The following is a 26,998-nucleotide window of genomic DNA, read 5'->3' as shown; positions in this document are numbered from 1 at the left end:
TTATTGAATGCATGCTACATATTTCACATTGCCTTCACGGTACTAGGCCCAGCCTCTTGAGATACTAAAAATGTATAACAAATAGATTCAGTTAACTTAGTATGGTAGAAAAGATACTATAGGTATACATGACTTGGGTTACAAGTCATAATAATACATTAGTAGTGTATATACACAATAATCACTGAAGAATTGAAAAAAAAAGATATAACCACTGATAGGGCATAGTGAAAGAGAAACAGCATTTAAATATAGGATGACTCAAGCAAAAAGACAAGAAGTAAAATCTTTATGTTTAAGAACCGCTCATTGACCAGTCTGCCTAGGGTTCTGTGAGTGAGTTAGAGGAAAGGGGCAAGGATAGTTTTTGTTTGTTTGTTTGTTTTCATTAAAAAATGAGAAGTAGCGAAGGATTTTTACAAGGCTTTGGGTATTGAGAATGTTATATTCCAGGAAATTTTGTATAATGGCATAAGAACTAAAAAGAGAGGAAAAAGAAATTTTTAAAAAAGACATTGACAGGATTTGGCAACTTTAAAACTTGAATCATTCTTAAATCTCATATGGAAATTTTAAAGGATCTTAGAAATAGGCATCTTCCCTATAAAATTGTCAATAAAAGAGAAATGCGAATAACATGAAATATGGCCATATTTCATTTTAACTTTTAAGTGAATAGACAGCTTATATTTTCTTCATGCTATTCAAGTCACTAGTGTATAAATTTTAATAGAACTATAACCTCCACTGTCTTTTCTCTCTGTTCATATTTATAAGTTCAGATGATATTTAGAAGGCTAAATTATTGGTCAGTGGCTATATAATTGAAACCTAGCCATAATAACTATAGATAGAATTGCCATTAAATTTGCATTAGAAATAAAATATATGACCATAATGTCAATTTTGGATGCTTTGTTCTTTTCTTTACAACTGCCCTAAGAAACAATGTCAGTAACTACTTCTTAAATGTGTATCATTCCAGTGTTTATTACTTTGTGACATGTTTCTACCAAGAGTAGAATTTTTAAAAGTTGCAAAGATTCAAGGTAGACATATCATATAAATTACTGCAGATTTGCTCTTGCTCAATCTCCATGTTGATCATCATGCCAAGTGTACTTGCTGTAGATTAGATGGAACTAGGGTTAATATTTTCCAGGGTCTACCCTGACTAGCCTAATCTAGCAGCCCCTCTGTTTCTTGCCTGCCGAGGAACACCTGTTGAAATGTCACTGGTCACTAAGATCTGATATCACTCTCCTTTTTTTTTTTTTTTTTTTTTTTTTTTTTGAGACAGAGTCTTGCTTTGTTGCCCAGGCTGGAGTGCAGTGGCGCGATCTAGTCTCACTGCAAGCTCTGCCTCCTGGGTTCACTCCATTCTCCTGCCTCAGCCTCCAGAGTAGCTGGGACTACAGGCGCCTGCCACCACACCCGGCTAATTTTTTGTATTTTTAGTAGAGTCGGGGTTTCACCGTGTTAGCCAGGATGGTCTCGATCTCCTGACCTCATGATCCGCCACCTCGGTCTCCCAATATGCTGGGATTACAGGCGTGAGCCACCGCGCCCGGCCTGACATCAGTCTCTTTAGATGAAAGCCAACATAATTTGGATGCATTCTCAAAGCTAGACCACAAAAAAGGAAAATACTTCACTAATATACCTTGCATAGGAGAGGCCCTCCTGGCCTTAGGAGTCCTCACCCTGTGTCACTTATTGGTTAAAAAAATTATAAAAGGAAAGTCTTTAAAAAAAAAGATAAAAGAAAAAGTTCTAATTCTTCCCTACTAAATCTAAATGTGGAATGTGCAATATGATAGTTTAACTACATTTTATGCTCTTAATTTTCGTGAACAAATATGCTTAAGTTTCATGGTTTAATCTATATTGACGGGCTTTGCATCTCCCTTTGCTGAAAACTCTGACCCACTTTGTTCTTTTTTTTAAGATTACATTTTAGAGGTATTATTGAGGTTAGACTCATAATATCTGGGCCAGTTTATCCTGGCAGGGCACATTTATCTGTTAATTGTCAAAAGAGAGTTCTGTAATAGAAAGAAAAAGAAGTAGAAAAAGAACTAGGTAGGAAAGAGAGAAGGAGCTTGCTTTAAGGAAATTTTATACAGACATAATTTTTAATCTCTTTTTTGACTGATGTATTTATTAGTTATTACCCAGGTTTTATACTCTTCAGTTATGTATACTATTATTTAAAACTTCTAGAATTATTTATATTTTAAAATGTTTATCTCTAACTTCCTATGAATATTAGCAACCTCATTAATTTGGGGTTTTGGGTTTCGTTTTATATCTCTCTGGGAGATCTGTCATAAAATGCTTATTAACATTTGCCATTTTTTAAATAGTAGCTCATAAAATAAGCTTGGCATCGTGCTGGGTCTGTGATTGTTCTTAGATGCTCCATGTGTTGTGATGCAGTTAGTTAACCCTTCCCAGATCCCAACTGGGGATCTTAGCCAACCTCAGTCTGAGCTACTCCACTGGGAACTGATCATTATTTCCTAGTAAGTTCTCATCCTACTATTCTCATGTATATTATAAGCATTAGTGATACTGGGGATCATTGGTAACTATTTAAGATCAATAAAAAATGAAAGTACATTTCTTTCCATTGTGCCAGGGCTACATTCACAGATTGTAATTAGGAACTATAATTTGACAAACTTGTCAGTGAAAATCTCTTTTACACAGAGAAAGACCAGGATCATTATATCTACCTAGTAAACAACTGGAACCCTCTTGCATTATTTATAGGTTTGATCTTATTTCTAAACACAATTAGGTCTCTTGGTAACTAGTTCACACTCACATTAAGCTTTTTTGTCTTCATTTCTACATGACTCATTCTCACTATTGCCATTTTTTTCATAAAACCATAGGAAAAAAATCATTCATCTAATTACTCAATGAGCTGATCATGTTCTGTCTGTAATGCTACCCAGACACTAGTGTAGTGGTATAAACCAATTTAATATTGTTCAGCTTAATAAATAAGGTCACAGAGCTCTTTGAAGCAGTAGCTACGTATAATCCAACAGCTTTCACTGCAATAAGGCATTGATCCTATTCTGTTTCCTGTAATGGACTTCTATGTGCCCATTTTGGATCAGGCAATTTATTTCACTCTGATTATTCAAACAAAATGAGTGCATGGCCTTACAAGCTGAAGGGTAATTCACTGACCAATAGAACACCCTCTTCTTGTGAAACCTGAATAATAAGGAAATTGCATTCCTCTTCAAAAATGAAGATGAGCAATTACATTCAGAATTCCATTTGATGTGCTTCAGAGCTGCATCAGTAGCCTTCCATTGACGCATTCATGTATGCATAACACAGATATTCACGTCCTCTTAGCCAGTGTTATCTATTCCTTTTCAGTCCATGAACCTTTATTATTTTTCTCTTTAAAACATAGCTTGAAACTCAATTTACATGAAAACATTCTACAATAAACTTATTCAACTTACTAATCTTTTTAATTTAAATTTGAGGGAAGTTTCAAAGATACACAAAAGTAGAGGGACTAATATAATGAGTACTAGCAATGTAGTCATCATTTACTCAGTTTCAGCAGTTTTTAACATGTTGCTATTCTTGGTCTTCTGTCCACACACTTAAAAAGAATTTTGCTGGAGTATTTTAAAGCAACTTCCAAGTAAGATATATATCATCCATAAATACTTGAGCATTTTAAACACAACAACAGCATTATTATTACATAAAACAAAATTAGCAATTCTTTCAAACTAATATTTTTATATAATAAGTTTTCTCCATTGTCTCAAAAATGTTTATGCATAGTTTGTTTAAACTGAGGTTCCAAAAGGTCTCCACATTGCATTTGTTTCATGTATTTCTTAGGTCACTTGTAATCTAACAACAGTTCTAGCTCCCTTTTTCATAGCATTTATTTGTTGAAGAAACTTCTCTTATTTATCTTTACAGCATTTTCCCAATGTTGATGGTCTAAACTTACTTAACTTGATTCATATGTAACCCATAAATCCGTCATATTGATTCTTCCCGCACTTTCAGTCTGCCAGGAGCAGCCTGTCCTATATCACTTAAATAAAAATTGCTGTGCTTTATATACATACAATAAATAAATGAAGTAAATGGCTATAATCAACAGAGTTAAATATGGAATTTTACTTTAAAATAATCATTTTGATTTTTGCTGATCTCACTGAGAAGCTTTCATGGTGAATTATCTGTAGGGTAACATGATTTTTGTCCCATCTTGCTAACAAGTCTTCAGCTCAAAGGAGAACTTGTGTAATCATTAGATATGACATATACATGCTTCACCTGTAAATACAGATACAGATTGTCTGGGTATACGTAGTTTTCTGGTGTGCTAAGAAACTATGCTCTTAGTATGATCCATCTTTTCTACTGTTCAAATCACCCTGTTTTCAGTGTTTTAGAAATGATTTTTAAGATTTATAAAGTTGAGAGACCAGATGGTTTCCTTTCCAAACATTTATATTTTCCTCGCCCTAATATCAGGAAGTTCATTTCAGATTGCATTTCTGTGTTTGAATTGTTGTGTTTCCTCTAAGTCGGAATACAAACAAGTTGAGATGTAGGATAAGTTTTCAATATATTGTATGGATTGTGCTGTTGCTACTTGTTTGGATAACATTGTACGAGTAATTTATTCCAAAAGTACACGGTCTAAAATCTCAGATAAGGGGTATAAAGTGCAGAGTGGGTTTCTGAGAATAGCTATGGGAATTTTACACATTTTTTTTTCTTTTCAACTAGCTGCAGTACTTGAGATTTTATGTAGTGCAGATATATGGGGAAAAGGGATTCCAGTTTATGTGAATAATAGCTGCACAAAATAAATTGTTTCTGGAATTGTTTAGGTAGTAGTGTTATTTCGTTTTGTTTTTGATGTCACATAACAAGATAATGGTTGGAGCAATTCTGAAACGAAATTTGTAAGAAAGACCCTTAAGAGAAAACCTAAGTCAGTTTCATCTAATTTCTCACAAGGTTTATATTGAAGTCTGTTTCAAAGAGCTAAATGGAATGAGTAGGTAAAAGTAGTCTCATTTCAAAGAACCCAAATTTAGTTTGGTAATTTTTAATTTTCTTTTAGTTGCAAACAGTGAAACCCTCTTCACAGTTTACGAATCTCATATGATCAGATGTCTTATTTTCCAAATATATCATTCTTGAGGCTCCTGCATGTCCTGATTAGTAAAATGTTTAATATCTTTCTCTTTATCAATTATTTCTTTTGAGTATCTTTGGGGAAACTTTGTCCATGAACCATTGGCATTTAACTGAGTTTAAAGTATTCAAAAGGGTCAATCCTGCTTCCAAATGGCAGGTATAGAAACAACTTCAAAATCACATCAGCTCATTTATATCCTGCATCTTGAGGATTTCTCCTACCCCATGTTACAGATGATGTTCTTCTAAACTAAATGGATGTTCTTTTTTATCTATTTCCTGTACAAATTTCTATCATGCCCTTCCTTTGAACTCCAAGTTTAGAACTCTTTTAGTTCATAAAATGTTCAGCCATTGTTTCTGAAAGCTTGGTACCAGAGTAATTAGGTACCAAAAGATTTTCTGTCTCAGCCGTATGTGTTTGCCAGAACCCTTCCTGTACCTTGAATACTCAAGCTAGTGGCTCTCAAACTTGAATCTGCATAAGGATCACCTGAGCATCTTGAAAAAAATGCATAATCCTTGACCTCATCACAGATATTTCATTATTTGGATTGGTCCAGATTATGAAACTCTTTTTGGGTCCAGAGATCTTCACGTTTAATAGTATTCTAGGTGTTTCTGATGCAGGTGAAAATACGTTACTTACTAGAGCAGTAGTTTTCATATAGCTTGGATAATTAAATCATCAGAAAGCTCAAAAAGTATCCTAATTCCCAGGACCCTAACCTCAACCAGGGAAATCAGAGCATTAGAGTTTAGCAAGGGCTTAGGTATTTTCCAAAAGTTATCCAGGGGATTATAATCCACAGCCAGACATGAGAACCACTATTTTAGACTGCTATGATAAACATATAGCACCAGATATGTCCTCCCTCAATGGGGTAGATTCTCTTTGAGACACTTAATGTTTTTTATTTTTTTCTGTCATCTAACCTTCATCAAGGCCAACATTGTTCACCCTACCAGGATTTTCATGTTTTTAAAAATTTAGGGGCCCCTGTTCTTTTCTTACAAATTGGCCTTTCCAAAGTCATGTGTACTAAATGAAAAGCATATCTAAAGCTAAGAAATAGGGAAGTGCATCTACATTTGAACAATTTTTAAGAGCCTTTTATGTTAGGCCTGAAGCAGTTGCATTAAGTTGTGTTCAACTACACAGAGAAAATCTTGCCTTGCTAAAATTGCTAGTTATGTCCGTTTACACACTCTATTACAAAGCCCTGCACTCCTAGGCATTAGGTTTTAGTACATAGATCCAGACAGTGTTGTCTAACCGGAGGCCCTCTATGCCCTCACTGTAATTTAAGGTCAAAAATGTCAGCCTCCTTCACCTTGATTTCATGGTGATGGAATCCTGAACAGGGCAGAGATCAGCAGCAGTTTCAGCCTATACTATAAACCTGAAAAAGCCATGTAAATCAATCTGAATGAGGCCATTTAAGATAATTCAATAAAGACAACTTTAGGACCAAGGTTTAAATGTTTCATCTGCCTCCTCAATAAGTGAGTTGTTTTTAAAACCAATGGGAAGGAAATGGCATAGGGAGAAAGTGGACTTTAAATATACTTGCTCTTTTTCTTTAAGACTTGTTACCATAAAGCAATCATATATATATATATGTGTATATATATGTTCAATAAGTAAAAATATTATTTCTTATTTTGTCAGTAGAACAATATCATAGGAGAAATAATTTGTATGAATTTAAACTTTGATTTTTTTAAATTTATATGTAATTATAGAAATACAAATTTTAACATAATAAATGAAGATTATTAAACATTTTTAAGTGCAAGGTTGATGTTTGTGCATGTGAAGAACTTGTAGAAAGAGGAGATGGAGGACTTTGACATTGCCTATCCATTAATCATTCCAACCCTTCCTAATAAACTTGCAATGTAATACAATGAACATACTTTCCATGCCAATGCAGTTTCAAGATAAGTTCTATAAACACACCTTGTGACCCCAAACCCCAACCTACCAACCAGTTTGCTGCCACCAAAGCACATCTATATAGGAATTCTAGTGTGTCCAATGACACAGAACAATATTAGATATACCTAGTGCCTTCTAGTCCCTCTCCAAACATCCTATGCTCAACATAAACTATTATCAGAATCCATGTATGATTTGTCTTACAGTCTTACAAGTTTATTTCTAAATATACCCTAAATGTGACCTCCGTTGAAACCCTGAATACATATAAGTAAAACTGCTAAATGCTAAGTGTGCATCTGTGTCCACTTTTCTGTGCCACAAAAATCACTCAGGGTTATGTGTTATTAAAAAAAAAAATACAAAACAAATTTAATGGCTACTGTGACTATTAGAAACACTCCTATAAGATTTCTACTGTAAGTAAGGAATTACTAGAGGCTTTCTCTGATTGCTTAACCAAATGTTAGGTTAGCTTCTAAGTTATAGAGTAGTTAGACATTTGAATTTAACAGCTTTATGCTTTTCTTTTAGCCATTACTTGTCGCAAGCAAGATGGAGGACAGGCTGGAATCCATGAGTGCCTACAGTATGCAGGCCCTGTGCCAGCCCTTACCCAAGCCTGCCAGATCCCCTGCCAGGATGACTGTCAATTGACCAGCTGGTCCAAGTTTTCTTCATGCAATGGAGACTGTGGTGCAGTTAGGACCAGAAAGCGCACTCTTGTTGGTAAGAATAATTGGGATGCCAAAGCTAGTACATGTCAAAGCAGAGAAACACAATACAAGTCAGACTAAGAGAGTTCTGACAATGTATTTGAAAAATAATATACCAATGGATTCAGATGTGTATTTTAAATTCAGTTGGCAGTGATAAAAGCATTATGTACTTCTAGTAGGAAGAAAAGGAAGCCTTGAAAATTGAACTCTGACTCCCTATATAATAGGCAGTAGATTATTTTCTGGTGTCAACATGATCTTTTAGTGGACTGCCTACAGACTGTGAAGTGTTTGGAGCAAAGTTTTTTGGGGGACTTTATTAACCCATTCTCACTGTCAAAGCCTCAGATTATCCTTTCTCACCTAGAAGGGGGAATGTAGTCTATATCTGAAAACTGTATTTTAAACTGTAGTAATGACTGAAAGCAGGAATATAATGAGCAAGAGCAGGAGCCATCATGCTGAACTAAAGCTTGGTGCATTTGAAATATTGCCAATGGCAAAAGCAATCTAAAAATATTGGTGATAGTAGACTATTCAGAAGTGAAGTTAAAAAATGAACCACCTATATAATGAAGACTGTCAAAAACTATTACGCAGCTTATGAAGGTGAGAGATAAATATATGTAATTATCTGCAGTATAATTTAAAAGTATGTGAAAAAGAATGTTCTGAAAAGATAATACAAATTTTACTATGCAAAGTCCCCGATACTAACGAAAGCCTATATAGAAAACACTGTGGAGTGAGAAAATATGATTGATTTATAGGCTAGTGTTAAACATGGTTTAAAATGGAGAAAAGGAAATTAAGAAAGTAGGAAATGTAGGGATGTGTGAAATTAATGATGGTATTTTCCAGCTTAAATTGGCTTGGTTGTTTCTCTTCCACAGGAAAAAGTAAAAAGAAGGAAAAATGTAAAAATTCCCATTTGTATCCCCTGATTGAGACTCAATATTGTCCTTGTGACAAATATAATGCACAGCCTGTGGGGAACTGGTCAGACTGTATTTTACCAGAGGGAAAAGTGGAAGTGTTGCTGGGGATGAAAGTACAAGGAGACATCAAGGAATGCGGACAAGGATATCGTTACCAAGCAATGGCATGCTACGATCAAAATGGCAGGCTTGTAGAAACATCCAGATGTAACAGCCATGGTAATTCAATCTTTATAGTTATATATTTGCTATCTTTGGGAGTGTGGATGGAAAATACACATGTATTATAGTGGAATGGAAGTGAAGGTTTACAGAAGTATATTCTAAATCAAACTCTATGAAGCACCACACTATACATATATCATTTATATGTAACAGGAGGTTCAATGGCATTGCCTCATTGTCCAGAAGTTGGCAACTTAAGTCCCCAAGATGGTGACAGGAAGCCTGATGGGGCCCACATCTTACAAAGGGTAGGCAAAAACCGGTGCCAGAAAGGTCCCCCAGAGCTTATCAACAGCCTGTACATTGAACACACCCAATAATCCCCAACAAGTCTGCACAGAAAGGGAGTAAGGAGGAAATAAGATTTGAATCAGTTTGAGATTTAAACAGACTTTTAACAACCAAACTGGCAAGATTTGCAATGTGCTCAAAATGTTATTAAGCGTCAGAGAAGATGGAAACTAGTAACTGATGAAAACGCAAATGTTTCTTCTCCCTTGAATTCAGATTGGCGCGCGCGCACACACACCCACACACCAGAAAAAAAAAAAAAGAAAAGAAAAATGTGCATACTCTTGGGAAACTGTGTCACTTTTATTTTCTAAGCCAAAAATGTAAAAAATGCAGTGATAATAATTGTGTTGCCAAAAGGTTGTGAACAGTGCCATCTTTGACCAGATATATTTAATCTTAATATAGGCAGTATTAAGCAATTTTCACTCTTATTGTTTTATTTTAATACAGTTGTCTTTTTATAATGGAATGAAAGAAGTTTACAGAGGGGCAGCCTGAAACACAGATACCACATACTTGCAAACACTGGATGATGATCTCTTACTTACTTGATAGAAGTGACCAAGAAAGGATGAGTTAAATTGCTAGGAGCGTGATACATGACAGTTATCCTCCAACCTTGCTGAAATATTAATAACTCTTGCTATTGGAATGGTGCTGCTCCAGTTTTATTATATAGTTCAGAAAACAACACTAATAAAAACCATCTGTCATTTATAAACCATAAAGGCGTCATGGTGACATATTTACTGAAATCTCTTCAATATCTCTGCGCATATATATATCCATATATGTCCGCGTATTTTATATATATATATATGTGTGTGTGTATATATGTGTGTGTGTGTGTATATATTTATATGTGTGTGTGTGTGTATATATATGTATATATATGCGGCAGACAACTGTGCCCCTTTCGTTTTTTTAATTATACTTTAAGTTCTGGGATACATGTGCAGAACGTGCAGGTTTGTGACATAGGTATACGCGTACCATGGTGATTTGCTGCACCCATCAACCTGTCATCTACATTAGGTATTTCTCCTAATGCTATCCCTCCCCTTACCCCCATCCCCTGAGAGGCCCCAGTGTGTGATATTCCCCTCCCTGTGTCCATGTGTTCTTATTGCTCAACTCTCACTTATGAGTGAGAACATGTGGAGTTTCGTTTTCTGTTCTTGTGTTAGTTTGCTGAGAATGATTGTTTCCAGCTTCATCCATTTTATGGTGTATATGTGCCACATTTTCTTCATCCTGTCTATCATTGATGGGCATATGGGTTGGTTCCAAGTCTTTGCTATTGTGAATAGTGCCACAATAAACATATGTGTGCTTGTGTCTTTATAGTAGAATGATTTATAATCCTTTGGGTATATACGCAGTAATGGGATGGCTGGGTCAAATGGTATTTCTAGTTCTAGATCCTTGAGGAATCACCACATTGTCTTCCACAGTGGTTGAACTAATTTATGCTCCCACCAACAGTGTAAAAGTGTTCCTATTTCTCCACATCCTCTCCAGCATCTGTTGTTTCCTGACTTTTTAATGATTGCCATTCTAACTGGTGTGAGATAGTATCTCACTGTGGTTTTGATTTGCATTTCTCTAATGACCAGTGATGATGAGCTTTTTTTCATATGTTTGTTGGCTGCATAAGTGTCTTCTTTTGAGAAGTGCCTGTTCATATCCTTCACCCACTTTTTGATGGGGTTGTTTGTTTTTTTTCTTCTGAATTTCTTTAAGTTCTGCCTACGAAGAAGTTTCTAAAAGTCTTGTCATTTTGTTGTTACCTTATCACATAGGTCCTATTGTATCGAAGTCTAGTGATATGCAAAGAAATGATAAACGTTTGAGGTGATGGGTATCTCACTTATCCTGATTTGATCATTATAGAAGTATGCATGTACTCTGTAATATCACATGTTCACCATAAATATGTATAATATTACCATCTTAACTATCTTTAAGTGTATCATTCAGTAATGTTAAGTACATTCACATTGTTGGGCAATCAATCTCCAGAAACTTTTTATTAAAAAACAAACTTTATTGTGTATATTTAAGGTAAAAAAAAAAAAAAAGGTTTAATGATGTGAACTCCAAAAACTCCACAACATTGAAGCTCTAGATATAAGTATTTTTCAGGTTAATATACGTGCATTGCTGAGTTGAAGATTAGTACATGCCTTGAGAACAATAACTATAAAAGTAAAGGGAACTTAATATTTATAATTGGTGTATTTTGAGAAACATCTCAGAGTAATTGAATATTTTATTTATATCAAATAACATAAGTGTTAGAAATTAGATACCAAGAAAAATCTAAATTCCCTTTCTACTTAGAGGTGATAATATAGAAAACCGTAATTAGCCATTACAATATAAAATAGAAAATCACTTTTAAAATGTGTTTATTTTGGAATGCAGCATGTAAGTGTTTGCTCACATTTTAACTTGTTATGCACAGTGAATCACTAAAATAATCATTTAACATTACCTGTGAGCTTCCAGAATAACATTCATATTTTCTCACTTTTGCCTTGATCTGTTAATTAGATGCATGAGACCATCAGCAAGTCACTTCAGTCAATCTTATGTTTAGAAAAATCTTTTAAAATATTCTGTGACTCTCACAGAAACGTTTGATCCCTTCAAAAAAGTAAAAGAACAAAAACAATTGAAATTGGTCAAAGGCAGTATACATTTCTTATTTTAGTATTGTCAACTCACAGCATGAAGAATGCAGTACTATATTTTAGAGAAAGGCACTTACAGAAAAAGAATGAATCTATGATGACATTGACTTCATGGGGATTCTGAAAGGATCTAAGAAAGATCCTTAATGAAGTGAATGGTTCTAGCTTAGTTCTTCTGCATGTCCTGCATCATTCCTTTCTCAATCTGGTATCTGATGGGATGTCCAATGGATATTTCAGTGTTTACTAACATAATTACTCAAAGTAAAGACTTGAGAAATTGAATCTCTAATGCCTAATATCTTTGGGAATTCCTACTTTCCTTAAATATGTTCTGCAAATTCTGGTGTTTGTGGAATGTTACGACTTTGCCACTCTATCCAAGTCATCCCCTAATTAAAATCTCTATGACAACCGCATTCTTCCAGCCAAATCAGCTTTTTAGATGGATGGTTATTAAGTGGCTCTGGAGAAAAAAGTATCTTCTTGCTTTCAATTTAAACATAAAATTGATCCCCATGTGTGTGCAGTGCAATGACAATCCCCTATTCAATAGTGTCCTTGGGGTATTTCTGTTTAATCATTGTTGTCTATCTGTGGATCATATTACCAGTTATTATATTCATAAACCAGTTTGACTTTCACCAGTTTAATTATATTATTTTAGACTGTTCCCCACTAGGTCACTTTTTTTAATTTCTTAAACTTGAGGCAGAATTCTGTTATTTTTGAACTTCCGTGTAACAATAGACTCTGTGCTGAAAAGTGACATAACTGCATTGCCAAAATCAGATATTAAAGTATACTTTGGAGGTGGAGCAAGATGGCCGAATAGGAACAGCTCCAGTCTCCAGCTCCCAGTGTGAACAACACAGAAGAACCGTGATTTCTGCATGTTCAACTGAGGTACTGGGTTCATCTCACTAGGGAGTGCCGGACAATCAGTGCAGGTCAGCTGCTGCAGCCCAACCAGCAAGAGCATCACCTCACCTGGGAAGCGCAAGGGGGAAGGAATCCCTTTTCCTAGCCAGGGGAACTGAGACACACAACACCTGGAAAATCAGGTAATCCCACCCTAATACTGAGCTTTACCAAGGATCTTAGCAAACGGCACACCAGGAGATTATATCCCGCACCTGGCCGGAAGGGTCTCATGCCCATGGAGCCTCCCTCATTGCTAGCACAGCAGTCTGCAATCTAACTGCAAGACAGCAGTGAGGCTGGTGGGGGGGAGGGGGGGGTGCCCGCCATTGCTGAGGCTTAAGTAGGTAAACAAAGCTGCTGGGAAGCTCGAACTGGGTGGAGCCCACAGCAACTCAAGGAGGCCTGCCTGTTTCTGTAGACTCCAACTCTGGGGACAGGGCATGGCTAAACAAAAAGCAGCAGAAACCTCTGCAGATGCAAACGACCCTGTCTGACAGCTTTGAGGAGAGCAGTGGATCTCCCAACATAGAGGCTGAGATCTGAGAACAGACAGACTGCCTGCTCCAGTGGGTCCCTGAATGCTGAGTACCCTAACTGGGAGACATCCCCCCTAGGCGCAGACTGATACCCCACACCTCACATGGCGGGGTACACCCCTGAGACGAAGCTTCCAAAGCAAGAATCAGACAGCAACACTCACTGTTCAGCAATATTCTATCTTCTGCAGCCTCTGCTGCTGATACCCAGCAAACAGGGTCTGGAGTGGACCTCAAGCAATCTCCAACAGACCTACAGCTAAGGGTACTGACTGTTAGAAGGAAAATTAACAAACAGGAAGGACACCCACACCAAAACCCCATCAGTACATCACCATCATCAAAGACCAAAGGCAGATAAAACCACAAAGATGGGGAAAAAGCAGGGCAGAAAAGCTGGAAATCAAAAAATAAGAGCACATCTCCCCCTCCAAAGGAATACAGCTCATCGCCAGCAATGGATCAAAGCTGGATGGAGAATGACTTTGACGAGATGAGAGAAGAAGGTTTCAGTCCATCAAACCTCTCAGAGCTAAAGGAGGAATTACGTACACGGCGCAAAGAAACTAAAAACCTTGAAAAAAGAATGGAAGAATGGATAACTAGAATAATCATTGCAGAGAAGGCCATAAATGAACTGACAGAGATAAAAACCATGACACGAGGAATACATGACAAATGCACAAGCTTCAGTAACCAACTCAATCAACTGGAAGAAAGAGTATCAGCGATTGAGGATCAAATGAATTGAATGAAGCAAGAAGAGAAGTCTAAAGAAAAAAGAGGAAAAAGAAATGAACAAAGCCTTCAAGAAGTATGGGATTATGTGAAAAGACCAAATCTACGTCTGATTGGGGTGCCTGAAAGTGATGGGGAAAATGGAACCAAGTTGGAAAACACTCTTCAGGATATCATCCAGGAGAACTTCCCCAACCGAATAAGGCAGGCCAACATTCAAATTCAAGAAATACAGAGAACGCCACAAAGATATTCCTCGAGAAGAGCAACACCAAGCCACATAATTGTCAGATTCACCAAAGTTGAAATGAAGGAAAAAATGTTAAAGGCAGCCAGAGAGAAAGCTTGGGTTACCCACAAAGGGAAGCCCATCAGACTAACAGCAGATCTCTTGGCAGAAACTCTCCAAGCCAGAAGAGAGTGGGGGCCAATATTCAACTTTCTTTTTTTTTTTTTTTTAATTTATTTATTATTATTATACTTTAAGTTGTAGGGTACATGTGCATAACATGCAGGTTTGTTTTATATGTATACTTGTGCCATGTTGGTGTGCTGCACCCATCAACTCGTCATTTACATCAGGTTAAAGAAAAGAATTTTCAACCCAAAATTTCACATCCAGCCAAATTAAGTTTCATCAGTGAAGGAGAAATAAAATCCTTTATATACAAGCAAATGCTTAAAGATTTTGTCACCACCAGGCCTACCCTACAAGAGACCCTGAAGGAAGCACTAAATATGGAAAGGAACAACTGGTACCAGCCATTGCAAAAACATGCCAAAATGTAAAGACCATCAATGCTAGGAAGAAACTGCATCAACCAACGAGCAAAATAACCAGCTAATATCACAATGACAGGATCAAGTTCACACATAATAATATTAACCTTAAATGTAAATGCGCTAAATGGCCCAATTAAAAGACACAGACTAGAAAATTGGATAAAGAGTCAAGACCCATCAGTTTGCTGTATTCAGGAGACCCATCTCACATGCAGAGACACACATAGGCTCAAAATAAAGGGATGGAGGAAGATTTACCAAGCAAATGGAGAGCAAAGAAAAGCGGGGGTTGCAATCCTAGTCTCTGATAAAACAGATTTTAAACCATCAAAGATCAAAGAGAAAAAGAAGGCCATTATGTAATGGTAAAGGGATCAATTCATCAGGAAGAGTTAACTATGCTAAATATATATGCACCCAATACAGGAGCACCCAGATTCATAAAGCAAGTCCTTAGAGACTTACAAAGAGAATTAGACTCCCATACAATAATAATGGGAGACTTCAACACTCCACTGTCAACATTAGAAAGATCAATGAGACAGAAAGTTAACAAGGATATCCAGGAATTGAACTCAACTCTGCACCAAGCGGACCTAATAGACATCTACAGAACTCTCCACTCCAAATCAACACAATATACATTCTTCTCAGCACCACATCGCACTTATTCCAAAATTGACCACATAATTGGAAGTAAAGCACTCCTCAGCAAATGTACAAGAACAGAAATTATAACAAACTGTCTCTCAGACCACAGTGCAATCAAACTAGAACTCAGGACTAAGAAACTCAATCAAAACCGCTCAACTACATGGAAACTGAACAACCTGCTCCTGAATGACTACTGGGTACATAACGAAATGAAGGCAGAAATAAAGATGTTCTTTGAAACCAATGAGAACAAAGATACAACATACCAGAATCTCTGGGACACATTTAAAGCAGTGTGTAGAGGAACATTTATAGCACTAAATGCCCACAAGAGAAAGCAGGAAAGATCTAAAATTGACACTCTAACATCACAATTAAAAGAACTAGAGAAGCAAGAGCAAACACATTCAAAAGCTAGCAGAAGGCAAGAAATAACTAAGATCAGAGAAGAACTGAAGGAGATAGAGACACAAAAAACCCTCCAAAAAATCAATGAATCCAGGAGTTGGTTTTTTGAAAAGATCAACAAAAATGACAGACCGCTAGCAAGACTAATAAAGAAGAAAAGAGAGAAGAATCAAATAGATGCAATAAAAAATGATAAAGGGGATATCACCACTGACCCCACAGAAATACAAACTACCATCAGAGAATACTATAAACACCTCTACGCAAATAAACTAGAAAATCTAGAAGAAATGGATAATTTCCTGGACACTTACACTCTCCCAAGACTAAACCAGTAAGAAGCTGAATCCCTGAATAGACCAATAGCAGCCTCTGAAATTGAGGCAATAATTAATAGCCTACCAACCAAAAAAAGTCCAGGACCAGATGGATTCACAGCTGAATTCTACCAAAGGTACAAGGAGGAGTTGGTACCATTCCTTCTGAAACTATTCCAATCAATAGAAAAAGAGGGAATCCTCCCTAACTCATTTTATGAGGCCAACATCATCCTGATACCAAAGCCTGGCAGAGACACAACAAAAAAAAGGGAATTTTAGATGAATATCCCTGATGAACATCGATGCAAAAATCCTCAATAAAATACAAACCGGATCCAGCAGCACATCAAAAAGCTTATCCACCATGATCAAGTGGGCTTCATCCCTGGGATGCAAGGCTGGTTCAACATACGCAAATCAATAAACGTAATCCAGCATATAAACAGAACCAAATACAAAAAACACATGATTACCTCAATAGATGCAGAAAAGGCCTTTGACAAAATTCAACAGCCCTTCATGCTAAAATTCTCCATAAATTCAGTATTGGAACATATCTCAAAATAATAAGAGCTATTTATGACAAACCCATGGCCAATATCATACTGAATGGGCAAAAACTGGAAGCATTCTCTTTGAAAACTGGCACAAAACAGGGATGCCCTCTCTCACCACTCCTATTCAACATAGTGTTGGAAGTTCTGGCTAGGGCAATCAGGCAAGGGAAAGAAATCAAGGGTATTCAGTTAGGAAAAGAAGAAGTCAAATTGTCCCTGTTTGTAGATGACATGATTGTATATTTAGAAAACCCCATCATCTCAGCCCAAAATCTCCTTAAGCTGATAAGCAACTTCAGCAAAGTCTCAGGATACAAAATTAATGTGCAAAAATCACAAGCATTCTTATACACCAGTAACAGACAAACAGAGAGCGAAATCATGAATGAAATTCCATTCACAATTGCTTCAAAGAGAATAAAGTACCTAGGAATCCAACTTATAAGGGATGTAAAGGACCTCTTCAAGGAGAACTACAAACCACTGCTCAGTGAAATAAAAGAGGACACAAACAAATGGAAGAACGCACCATGCTCATGGATAGGAAGAATTAATATCGTGAAAATGGCCATACTGCCCAAGGTAATTTATAGATTCAATGCCATCCCCATCAATCTACCAAAGAGTTTCTTCACAGAATTGGAAAAAACTGCTTTAAAGTTCATATGGAACCAAAAAAGAGCCCGTATTGCCAAGACAATCCTAAGTCAAAAGAACAAAGCTGGAGGCATCACGCTACCTGACTTCAAACTATACTACAAGGCCACAGTAACCAAAACAGCATGGTACTGGTACCAAAACAGAGATATAGACCAATGGAACAGAACAGAGTCCTCAGAAATAATACCACACATCTACAGCCATCTGATCTTTGACAAACCTGAGAAAAACAAGAAATGGGGAAAGGATTCCCTTTTTAATAAATGGTGCTGGGAAAATTGGCTAACCATAAGTAGAAAGCTGAAACTGGATCCTTTTCTTACTCCTTATATGAAAATTAATTCAAGATGGATTAGAGACTTAAATGTTAGACCTAATACCATAAAAACCCTAGAAGAAAACCTAGGTAATACCATTCAGGACATAGGCATGGGCAAGAACTTCATGTCTAAAACACCAAAAGCAACAGCAACAAAAGCCAAAATTGACAAATGGGATCTCATGAAACTAAAGAGCTTCTGCACAGCCAAAGAAACTACCATCAGAGTGAAGAGACAACCTACAGAATGGGAGAAAACTTTTGCAATCTACTCATCGGACAAAGGGCTAATATCCAGAACCTACAAAGAACTCAAACAAATTTACAAGAAAAAAACAACCCTATCAAAAAGTGGGCAAAGGATATGAACAGACATTTCTCAAAAGAAGACATGCATGCAGCCAACAGACACATGAAAAAATGCTCGTCATCACTGGCCATCAGAGAAATGCAAATCAAAACCACAATGAGATACCATCTCACACCAGTTAGAATGGCAATCATTAAAAAGTCAGGAAACAACAAGTGCTGGAGAGGATGTGGAGAAATAGGAACACTTTTACACTGTTGGTGGGATTGTAAACTAGTTCAACCATTGTGGAAAACAGTATGGTGATTCCTCAAGGATCTAGAACTAGAAGTACCATATGACCCAGCCGTTCCATTACTGGTTATACACCCAAAGGATTATAAATCATGCTGCTATAAAGACACATGCACACGTATGTTTATTGTGGCATTATTCACAATAGCAAAGACTTGGAATCAACCCAAATGTCCATCAGTGACAGACTGGATTAAGAAAATGTGGCACATATACACCATGGAATACTATGCAGCCATAAAAAAGGATGAGTTTGTGTCCTTTGTAGGGACATGGATGCAGCTGGAAACCATCATTCTCAGCAAACTATCGCAAGAACAGAAAACTAGACACGGCATGTTCTCACTCATAGGTGGGAACTGAACAGTGAGATCACTTGGACTCAAGAAGGGGAACATCACACACCGGGGCCTATTATGGGGAGGGGGGAAGGGGGAGGGATGGCACTGGGAGTTATACCTGATGTAAATGACGAGATGATGGGTGCTGATGAGTTGATGGGTGCAGCACACCAACATGGCACATGTATACATATGTAACAAACCTGCAGGTTGTGCACATGTACCCTAGAACTTAAAGTATAATAATAACAAAAAAATAATAAAGTATATTTTGGAGCCACATAAATGTTCATCCATCCTGATGCATGGTATTAAATATAGCAACTGCATAAATGATGATATATAAACACATTTATGGCATATCTGCAGTAAAAACATAATACAAATTTTGTATATTCACTCTTGGTATGAAATCTTGGAAGGTGTCACTATAGCAACAATTTTTTAGCTTTTTTTTTTTTTAATTATACTTTTGAGTTCTGGGATACGTATGCAGAACGTGCAGGTTTGTTACATAGATATACACGTGCCATGGTGGTTTGCTGTACCCATCAACCTATCGTCTACATTAGGTATTTCTCCTAATGCTATCCCTCCCCTAGCCCCCCATCCCCCCCGACAGGCCCCAGTGTGTGATGTTTCCCTCCCTTCCGTCCATGTGTTCTCATTTTTCAACTCCCACTTATGAGTGAGAAGATGCAGTGTTTGGTTTTCTGTTCCTGTGTTAGTTTGCTGAGGATGATGGTTTCATCAACCAATATCTTAGAGGAATATTGTGATGAATAAAAAATGTGTTATTTGATTTTTGAGTGATTTAAAACTGTTGCTGTCCTCTCAAGGAAATAAGAGAGGACAGCAACAATTTGATGATTAATTTATTAGAAATTTATTGAGAGCCTAACCACACAGTACTAGGTACTTCTCAAGTTAATATCTTCAAAATGTTACAAAACAAAGGGCAGAATATCTGGAACTTTTTTATTATATCATTTAATCTTCATATTTTGAAGAATCTTAGAGGTAGCCCAGCTTATGCAAGGTACATATATACAAGATTTCTATTTAAATAGAAAGGATAGAATGGTATTGTGCCACCCCTCAGCTTGATCCAGTGCTCCCAAATCCGTTTATCCTGATGTACATTTTACATTTCTAAAGCGTGTATCATCTTATAACATACTATATAATTTACTTATGTTTCTTGTTTATTCTTTATCTCCCATTCAAGAATAGAAATTGATGAGGATATCTTAGACTGTTTTATTCACTGATGTATCCTGAGTACCTAGAACAGTAGGTGCTCAAAAAAATTTGTAGAATAAATGGACGAATAAAAAACTGGATAGAATGATTTTTTTCCAGATAAAGAGTTACTACCTACTGGAGTTGCAGTGGTTTCTGTAGTTTGGGATGACCGTAGCAATTTCTTAAAATAAGACAGTAATGAATTTTGCTTCATCAATTGACTTTTTCATCCACTAAAGAGTTCTCTGTTGCATGCAGTGTTATTTGATAGCATTTTACCCACCGTGGAACTTCTTTCAAAACTGGCGTATATCCTCTCAAACCCCACGACTGCTTTATCAACTTCATTTATGTAATATTCTAAATTCTTTGTTGTCATTTCAACAATTGTCACAGCATCTTCATCTGAAGCAGATTCTATCTTAAGAAATTACTTTCTTTGCTCACCCATTGAGAAGCAATTCCTCATCTGTTCAAGTTTTATCATGAGATTGCAGCAATCCAGTCACATCTTCAGACTCCTCTTCTAATTCTAGTTCTCGTGCTGTTTCTACCACCTCTGCAATTACTTTCTCCACTGAAGTCTTGAGCCCCCTCAAAGTCATCCATGAGAACCACTTCATTCAAACTCCTGTTAAGGTAGATATTATGACCTCCTTCCATGAATCATGAATGTTCTTAATGGCATCTAGGTTGGTGAATCCTTTCCAGAGGTTTTCAGTATACTTTGCCTGGATCCATTGGAGGAATAACTATGGCGAGTATAGTCTTACAAAATGTATTTCTTAAATAATAAGACTTGTAAGTCAAAATTACTCTTTGGCCTATGTACTGCAAAATAGATATTGTGTTAGCAGGCATCCAAACAACATTCATCTCTTTGTACATCTCCATCAGAGCTCTTAGATGACTACATGCATTGTCAATAAGCACTAATATTTTGAAATCTTTTCTCTGAGCAGTAGGTCTCAGCGGTGGGCTTAAAATACTCGGTAAACCATGCTATAAGCAGATGCACTATCATCCAGGGTTTGTTGTTTCATTATTGAGCACAAGCAGAGTAGATTTAGTTTGATTCTTAAGGGCTCTAGGATTTTCAGTATGGTAAATGGGCTTGAAGTCACCAACTGCATTAACCCCTAACAAGAGAGTCAACCTGTCCCTTGAAGCTTTGAAGCCAGCCATTGACTTTTCCTCTTTAGCTATGAAAGTCCTACATGTTGTCTTCTTCCAACAGGAGGCTGTTTCGTCTACACTGAAAAATCTGTTGCTTAGTGTAGTCATCTTAATCTATTACCTTAGCTCGATATTTGAGATAACTTGCTTCAGCTTCTGTATCAGCACTTGCTGCTTTACTTTGAACTTTTATGTTACAGATAGCTTCTTTCCTTAAATCCAAACCAACCTCTGCTAGCTTGCAATGTTTTTTTAATGCAGCTTCCTCACCTTGCTCAGCCTTCATAGAGCTGAAGATAGGATCTTGCTCAGTTAGGCTTTGGTTTAAGGGAATGTTCTGACTGGTTTGGTATTCTATCTAGATCACTGACACTTTCTGCATATCAGCAGTAACACTCCAGCACTTTATTATTTGTGTGTTCACTAGAGCAGTACTTTCAGTTTCCTTCAAGAAACTTTTCTTTGCATTCATAACTTGGCACCCCCAAACAATTACAATAGTAACATCAAAGATCACTGATTGCAGATCACCATAACAGATGTAATAATAATGAAAAAGTTTGAAATATTGCAGGAATTACCAAAATGCGACACAGAGACACAAAATGAACACATGCTGTTGGAAAAATGGCACCGATAGATTTGCTCAATGCAAGGTTGACACAAACCTGCTATTTGTAAAAAATGCACAATCTGCAAAGCAAAATAAAGCAAAGCCCAATAAAGTAAGGTATACCTGTAAAACATTCTAATATACTTACATTATTTCTTTATCAAGTTTTATTACTCTATGTAATGCATTGGGTATTAAGTCTTAAAGAGAACTGGTGCTGAATACTATTAAAAAAAATCAAAGCCCAATTCAGGTTGAAAATAGTCATACTTTTGCTGAAGGAATTCCATACTAATTAAACTTTAATGAATAAAATGATTCCATATTTTACAGCTCAATAGTTTTTATTATTTTGCTCTGACTTTTTGTGCTTAAAGAAAAAAAATTAAAATTACAAAGAGAACATAAATCAATATATCAGCCAAAATATTAAAATATATCTGTCAAAGTATTGAGGAAGAAAAAAAGTCTTTTTCAGTTCATCTAGAGAAATAAGGGAGAGTTCTAGGTTTATTTACTGCCCTATTGTCAAACAAAATACAATATTATATTTAAGTGCTGGGCATACTTTGCTTTGTGCACTAAGAGTCATGATCCAATGGCTCTAAAATTACCAGGCCTTGGTACTGCCGTGTGGACATCATACTGACATTCAGAAAGCTAAAATACATTTTTTGTAGGCCACTTTAATTATATTCATTTGTCTTCCAAGTGTAGTAACAATTAAATAGTTCAGAATAGTTTGTCTAATGCCTTATTAATATAAAATAATGTCTTTTTAACATTAATTTTTAAATATAGTGATTTTTATTGACTTTTCCATGTTTTCTCTCTTTGCCTAGTATGCTTGTGTATGATATTACCGAAGACTTTCTGGACATTAATGAATAGCTTAAGCAACTGCTTTTTTGCAAGCATCTGTAGAATTCAAAGTGTGCTTTGCTAGCACCCAAAGTTACTCTTTAGAAATTTGCTTCATACCAGTTTGCACTATAGCACTAATTATTGAAATAAGAAGGCTCTACAAATATTACAAATAAGGAAAAACCTTTTAATATAATATCTTTATATTGTAAATATGTGTGTGGAATATTTATATCCTTGTGTGGCAACATTTAACATTGTTGCCTAATAGCCTAAGCAGTCTACTGCTTATTCCACCAGCCTCTCACAGTTCTGACATAGATGATTCCAAAGCAGGTGTCATGTTTCAATGACCATTGCTAGCTACTGCAAGGAAGGAACTATAAATATCAAACACTGTTGTATCACTCAGGGCCTCTAGTATACATGCCTCAGCTGTGGCTTTTCTACTGGCATTTGTAGGAACAGGAAAGAATCATCGGGGAAAAAAAAAACAAAAAAAAAAAAAACAAAAAAAAAAAAAACAAACAAAAAAAAACTTGGGAAAGGAATACATCCTGGATGAATTTTTAAAATTATAATACCCAATTTACAAATAGACTTTAGTTTAAGAGTTGGTGCTTTTAAGTTGAATATGGAACTCAAGATAAAACTGATAAATATAATCATGAATATGGGTAGAGAATAACCCACCTGACCACTCAACCATAAAGTAATTGAAATGTATTACTTTTTGTAATAGGATTCTACCAAAGATTATATAGGTTCACTATTAGAGGTTAATTAGAAACAAAATTGAATAAGAAATTCTTCCTTATCATAGTGGATACTCGTATTTGAGGAAGAACATGTTTAATTAAACCAGGCAGAAAAAACAATAAATAGAGTCTTGTAAACAAGCTGAAATGGAGTCCTAATTTCTCCAAAGAGCTTTTCCACTTGGTAGAATTTATTTAATGTCTAATTCATTTCAGATTTTCAATGTCTCATTTGATAGCATAGGTAGAGCTAGTACTGCTTTTGCAGTTATCATTCAAAACTGGAATCTTTTTTTCCTTTCAAATGTAAAAGAGAGACAGGGGGTGAGGGACAGACTTTTCCTGAGGTAACTAGTTGCAAGTTTAAAGAGCCAAGCAAAGAAGGAAAGAGCATCTAGGAATACTTGGGCACAAAGAGAAAGCAACTGCCTAGGGTAGAATTTAAATAAGGTGTGGAGATCAGCACTAAGCTCACACAGGCTCCCTAAGAGACTACAGAGGAGGTGATTTGGGAGAGATGGGCTGGAGATTTTCCTGCAGCTGCCATTTGTGTCAGGTGTGATGGAAGAGCATCTGCCATTATCATTTAGTTCTGTCTGTTCATGTCCCGACACCTCAACTCATCTACTACTTCGTATCATGGTTTTCAAACTGGGTTTTCCAGAGCCCCTTAGGCCAGGCTGTCAAACATAGCCCCCAATAGATCCTGTGTCCTTATTTGGCTTTCTTTTCAGTTTTTTAGGAATAAAGTGTTCCATTGCTTAAAATAAATTTAACTGCCAAGAACAATTCATTATTTGCAAAAACCAAAAAAGAAAAATTAGAATTTTGCTTTTATCAGCAATTTCTGCTGCTATAGGAAATTTTAAGTAATCTGGATATAAAACAAAATTGACTCCCCTTTGATCTTTTAAATAGACATTAAAAAAAAAAAAAACAGGAAATGTATCCAAATAACACTTTCCCCTCCCTTTGTTGAAATTAATTTATTGCTAGTTTATCCATGCTTGACCTTTGACCTGTAAAATATAAAATAATGTAGGAAGAAGAAACTTTCTTAAACTTTTGGCATTTTTGTTTGGTTGCTTGGTTTTGCATTTTCTTCTATACCTGGAAATGGACATTTAAAAAAACCTACTTTAAAAATCTTAAATTCTGAATGGTTCAAAACACGAATTCAATTTTAAAGCATTTCAATTATAATCTATTTAGATCTATTTCTCTGGTCCCCAGTGAGATGCTATGTGAAAAAGTCAGCAATTATGGGAATGCACTATCTGAGTCATTCTCTTAGAGAGTCATAGTTTGTATTAACCAAAAGAGAAAGTCCAGTGTATAGAGACCTGATTAACCTAGTTTAATGCAGCAGTTTTTCAATTTACGACAGAATGCTTTTTGTTAAAATTATGTTTAATACTTATCGAAATCCAATAAACCAGTGTTTAGAGATCATCCTTTGCAAATACTTTCATGGCAATATTAGATTTTAATTGATTGAAAGAACAGTGCATTGCACTGGAACAAGTTAAAAATAAATCATTCTAATAAGCTTCAAAATTAATACATTTTCCATTACTTCATCTTCACAATCTGTACACTCTATCAAATATGTTTGTATTCCTGACAAAGCCATATTACTAAAGTGAGGTTTTTAAACTCTGTGTCTGATTTTCAATATTATGTTAGTTAAAATTATAAATGTTAAATATGAGGAGAAAGTCAATGTGTAATTAATATGTGTAATTATTCCCAAGGTTTGTTATTATGGTTGAATAAGTAAAATATAGACACAGGTTCTTAAATATATAAGTTTATTTTCTTTTTTAACAAAATATATATTTGAAAGTGCAATATAATTATGATACTGACTACCTGGAGTTAGGCCAAACTTCACAGGTTAAGGGACCAGTACTCCACAAGACTCCTCTCACTTCAGATATCAGCCGCAAATTTCGGAGTCCCCAAGCCAACCTTACTTCTCACAAGCTGGTTGCAAATTTCTGACTTCCCAGTACTGCCCCAGGCTCAATAATTCACTAGAACAGCTGACAGAACTTGGAAAAGCACTATATTTACCACTGCAGTTTTATAATAGCAAAAGGATACAAATCAGAACCAGCTCAAAAAGACAGGTAGCTGAGGTGAGGGGGCATCTGAAACATGAAACATCCATAATCTCTCCTTATGGAGTCAGGAGGCATCTTTCTGTCAGCACACTGATGTGCATTTCCAAACAGAAAGCTCACCTGAGCTTTGGTATCCAGAGTTTTTATTCAGGTTTCATTACATACGCATGACTGAGGAATCATTGGCCATGTGGTTAAATGCAATCTCTCCCTTCTTAGAGGTGGGTCAGATAACATGTAGCTCAAAGCTCCAACTCTCCAATCACATGATTGGTCTCTCCGGTGTGACCAGCCCCTTCCTGAGATATCCCTATGGCATAATAAGTGGTCTGAGGAGCCCACCATGAATAACATAGATAGTTCTATCGCTAGTGAAATCTCAGGGCTGAGAGATTTGCCTTTCAGGAATCAGGGACAAGGGCCAGGCAAATTCCTTATTACACAAGAGAAGCCTTTAGAGTTTGCTGTAAGAAATGCCCTTGGTAATGAGCTTGTACATAGATATGAACAAATGAATCTGAAAAAGCATGATCATTGAGTAAACTCCCAGTATTAAAATAACAACAATAACAAAACCTCACAGCCATTCATACTGATGTTGAAATTTTCTGAGAAAATTTATAACTACTTAGCAGATATGAAAACATATGCCTTCAAATGTATATAAAATGAATAAACAATTAAAATAATATTTTATTATACTTCTATAAATTTTCCTGGGTACTTTACTATGATAATTAATTGCCTAATGTTGATTTATAACTTTTCATCCATCAAATACACAATGGGTAGAACATTAGAACATAGGAGTTTGGATATATACATAGTAATTTGGTTGCCCCAGATATCAGATCCCCAGTTTTTAACATATAATTGCTCCAGAATATTGTCCATGTGGAAAATTTTTGCAAAATGGTTTTTTTCAATTTTTTCCAGCTTAGACAATAGATAGACAATAGATAACAGACTAGCTACATCTTCTCATTCCCAGTTGCAGTCAAGTGCATATAATACACATTTAAGTAGAAGAGATTTTTGAGGTTGCTTTTGAAATTAATCCAGATGTTTCAAAGAGAATGCCAGAGTTATTCACACAGCTATAAATCAGAACCAACCAGTATTTTCTATGTGCTTTCAAAATGAATTCTTTGATCCATCAACAGTGCTCCTTTCAACAGCACAATTTAGTAATTGTGAAGTTTGTTGAAATCTACTTTATCTCCACATTCATAATTCAAATGAATGAGTGATTGTATATATCTCAAAGGCAATATGTCCCCCAGTTGCCACTTTAAGCCTGCAAGTGTTTTGTGTTTATTTCAACCTGAAAGCAGCAGTCAAAAATATAAT

At 36.0% G+C, this 26,998-nt stretch overlaps 1 protein-coding gene across 3 annotated transcripts in view; it reads left to right on the top strand.

Moving 5' to 3' along the window:
* THSD7A (thrombospondin type 1 domain containing 7A) overlaps positions 1 to 26,998 on the top strand; it is a 513,627-nt gene that overhangs the window by 412,651 nt on the left and 73,978 nt on the right. For all 3 annotated transcript variants that reach the window (XM_017956915.3, XM_017956916.3, XM_017956917.3), the window contains exons 12-13: positions 7,685 to 7,879; positions 8,763 to 9,026. In XM_017956915.3, the coding sequence (XP_017812404.2) occupies positions 7,685 to 7,879; positions 8,763 to 9,026 (459 nt within the window). The remainder of the gene's footprint in view (positions 1 to 7,684; positions 7,880 to 8,762; positions 9,027 to 26,998) is intronic.

The sequence above is a fragment of the Papio anubis genome, chromosome 4 (assembly GCF_008728515.1).
Source record: "Papio anubis isolate 15944 chromosome 4, Panubis1.0, whole genome shotgun sequence".
NCBI classification, from domain to species: Eukaryota; Metazoa; Chordata; class Mammalia; order Primates; family Cercopithecidae; genus Papio; species Papio anubis.
Note: the sequence above shows the minus strand (reverse complement) of the source record. Positions and strands in the feature narration are given on the sequence as shown.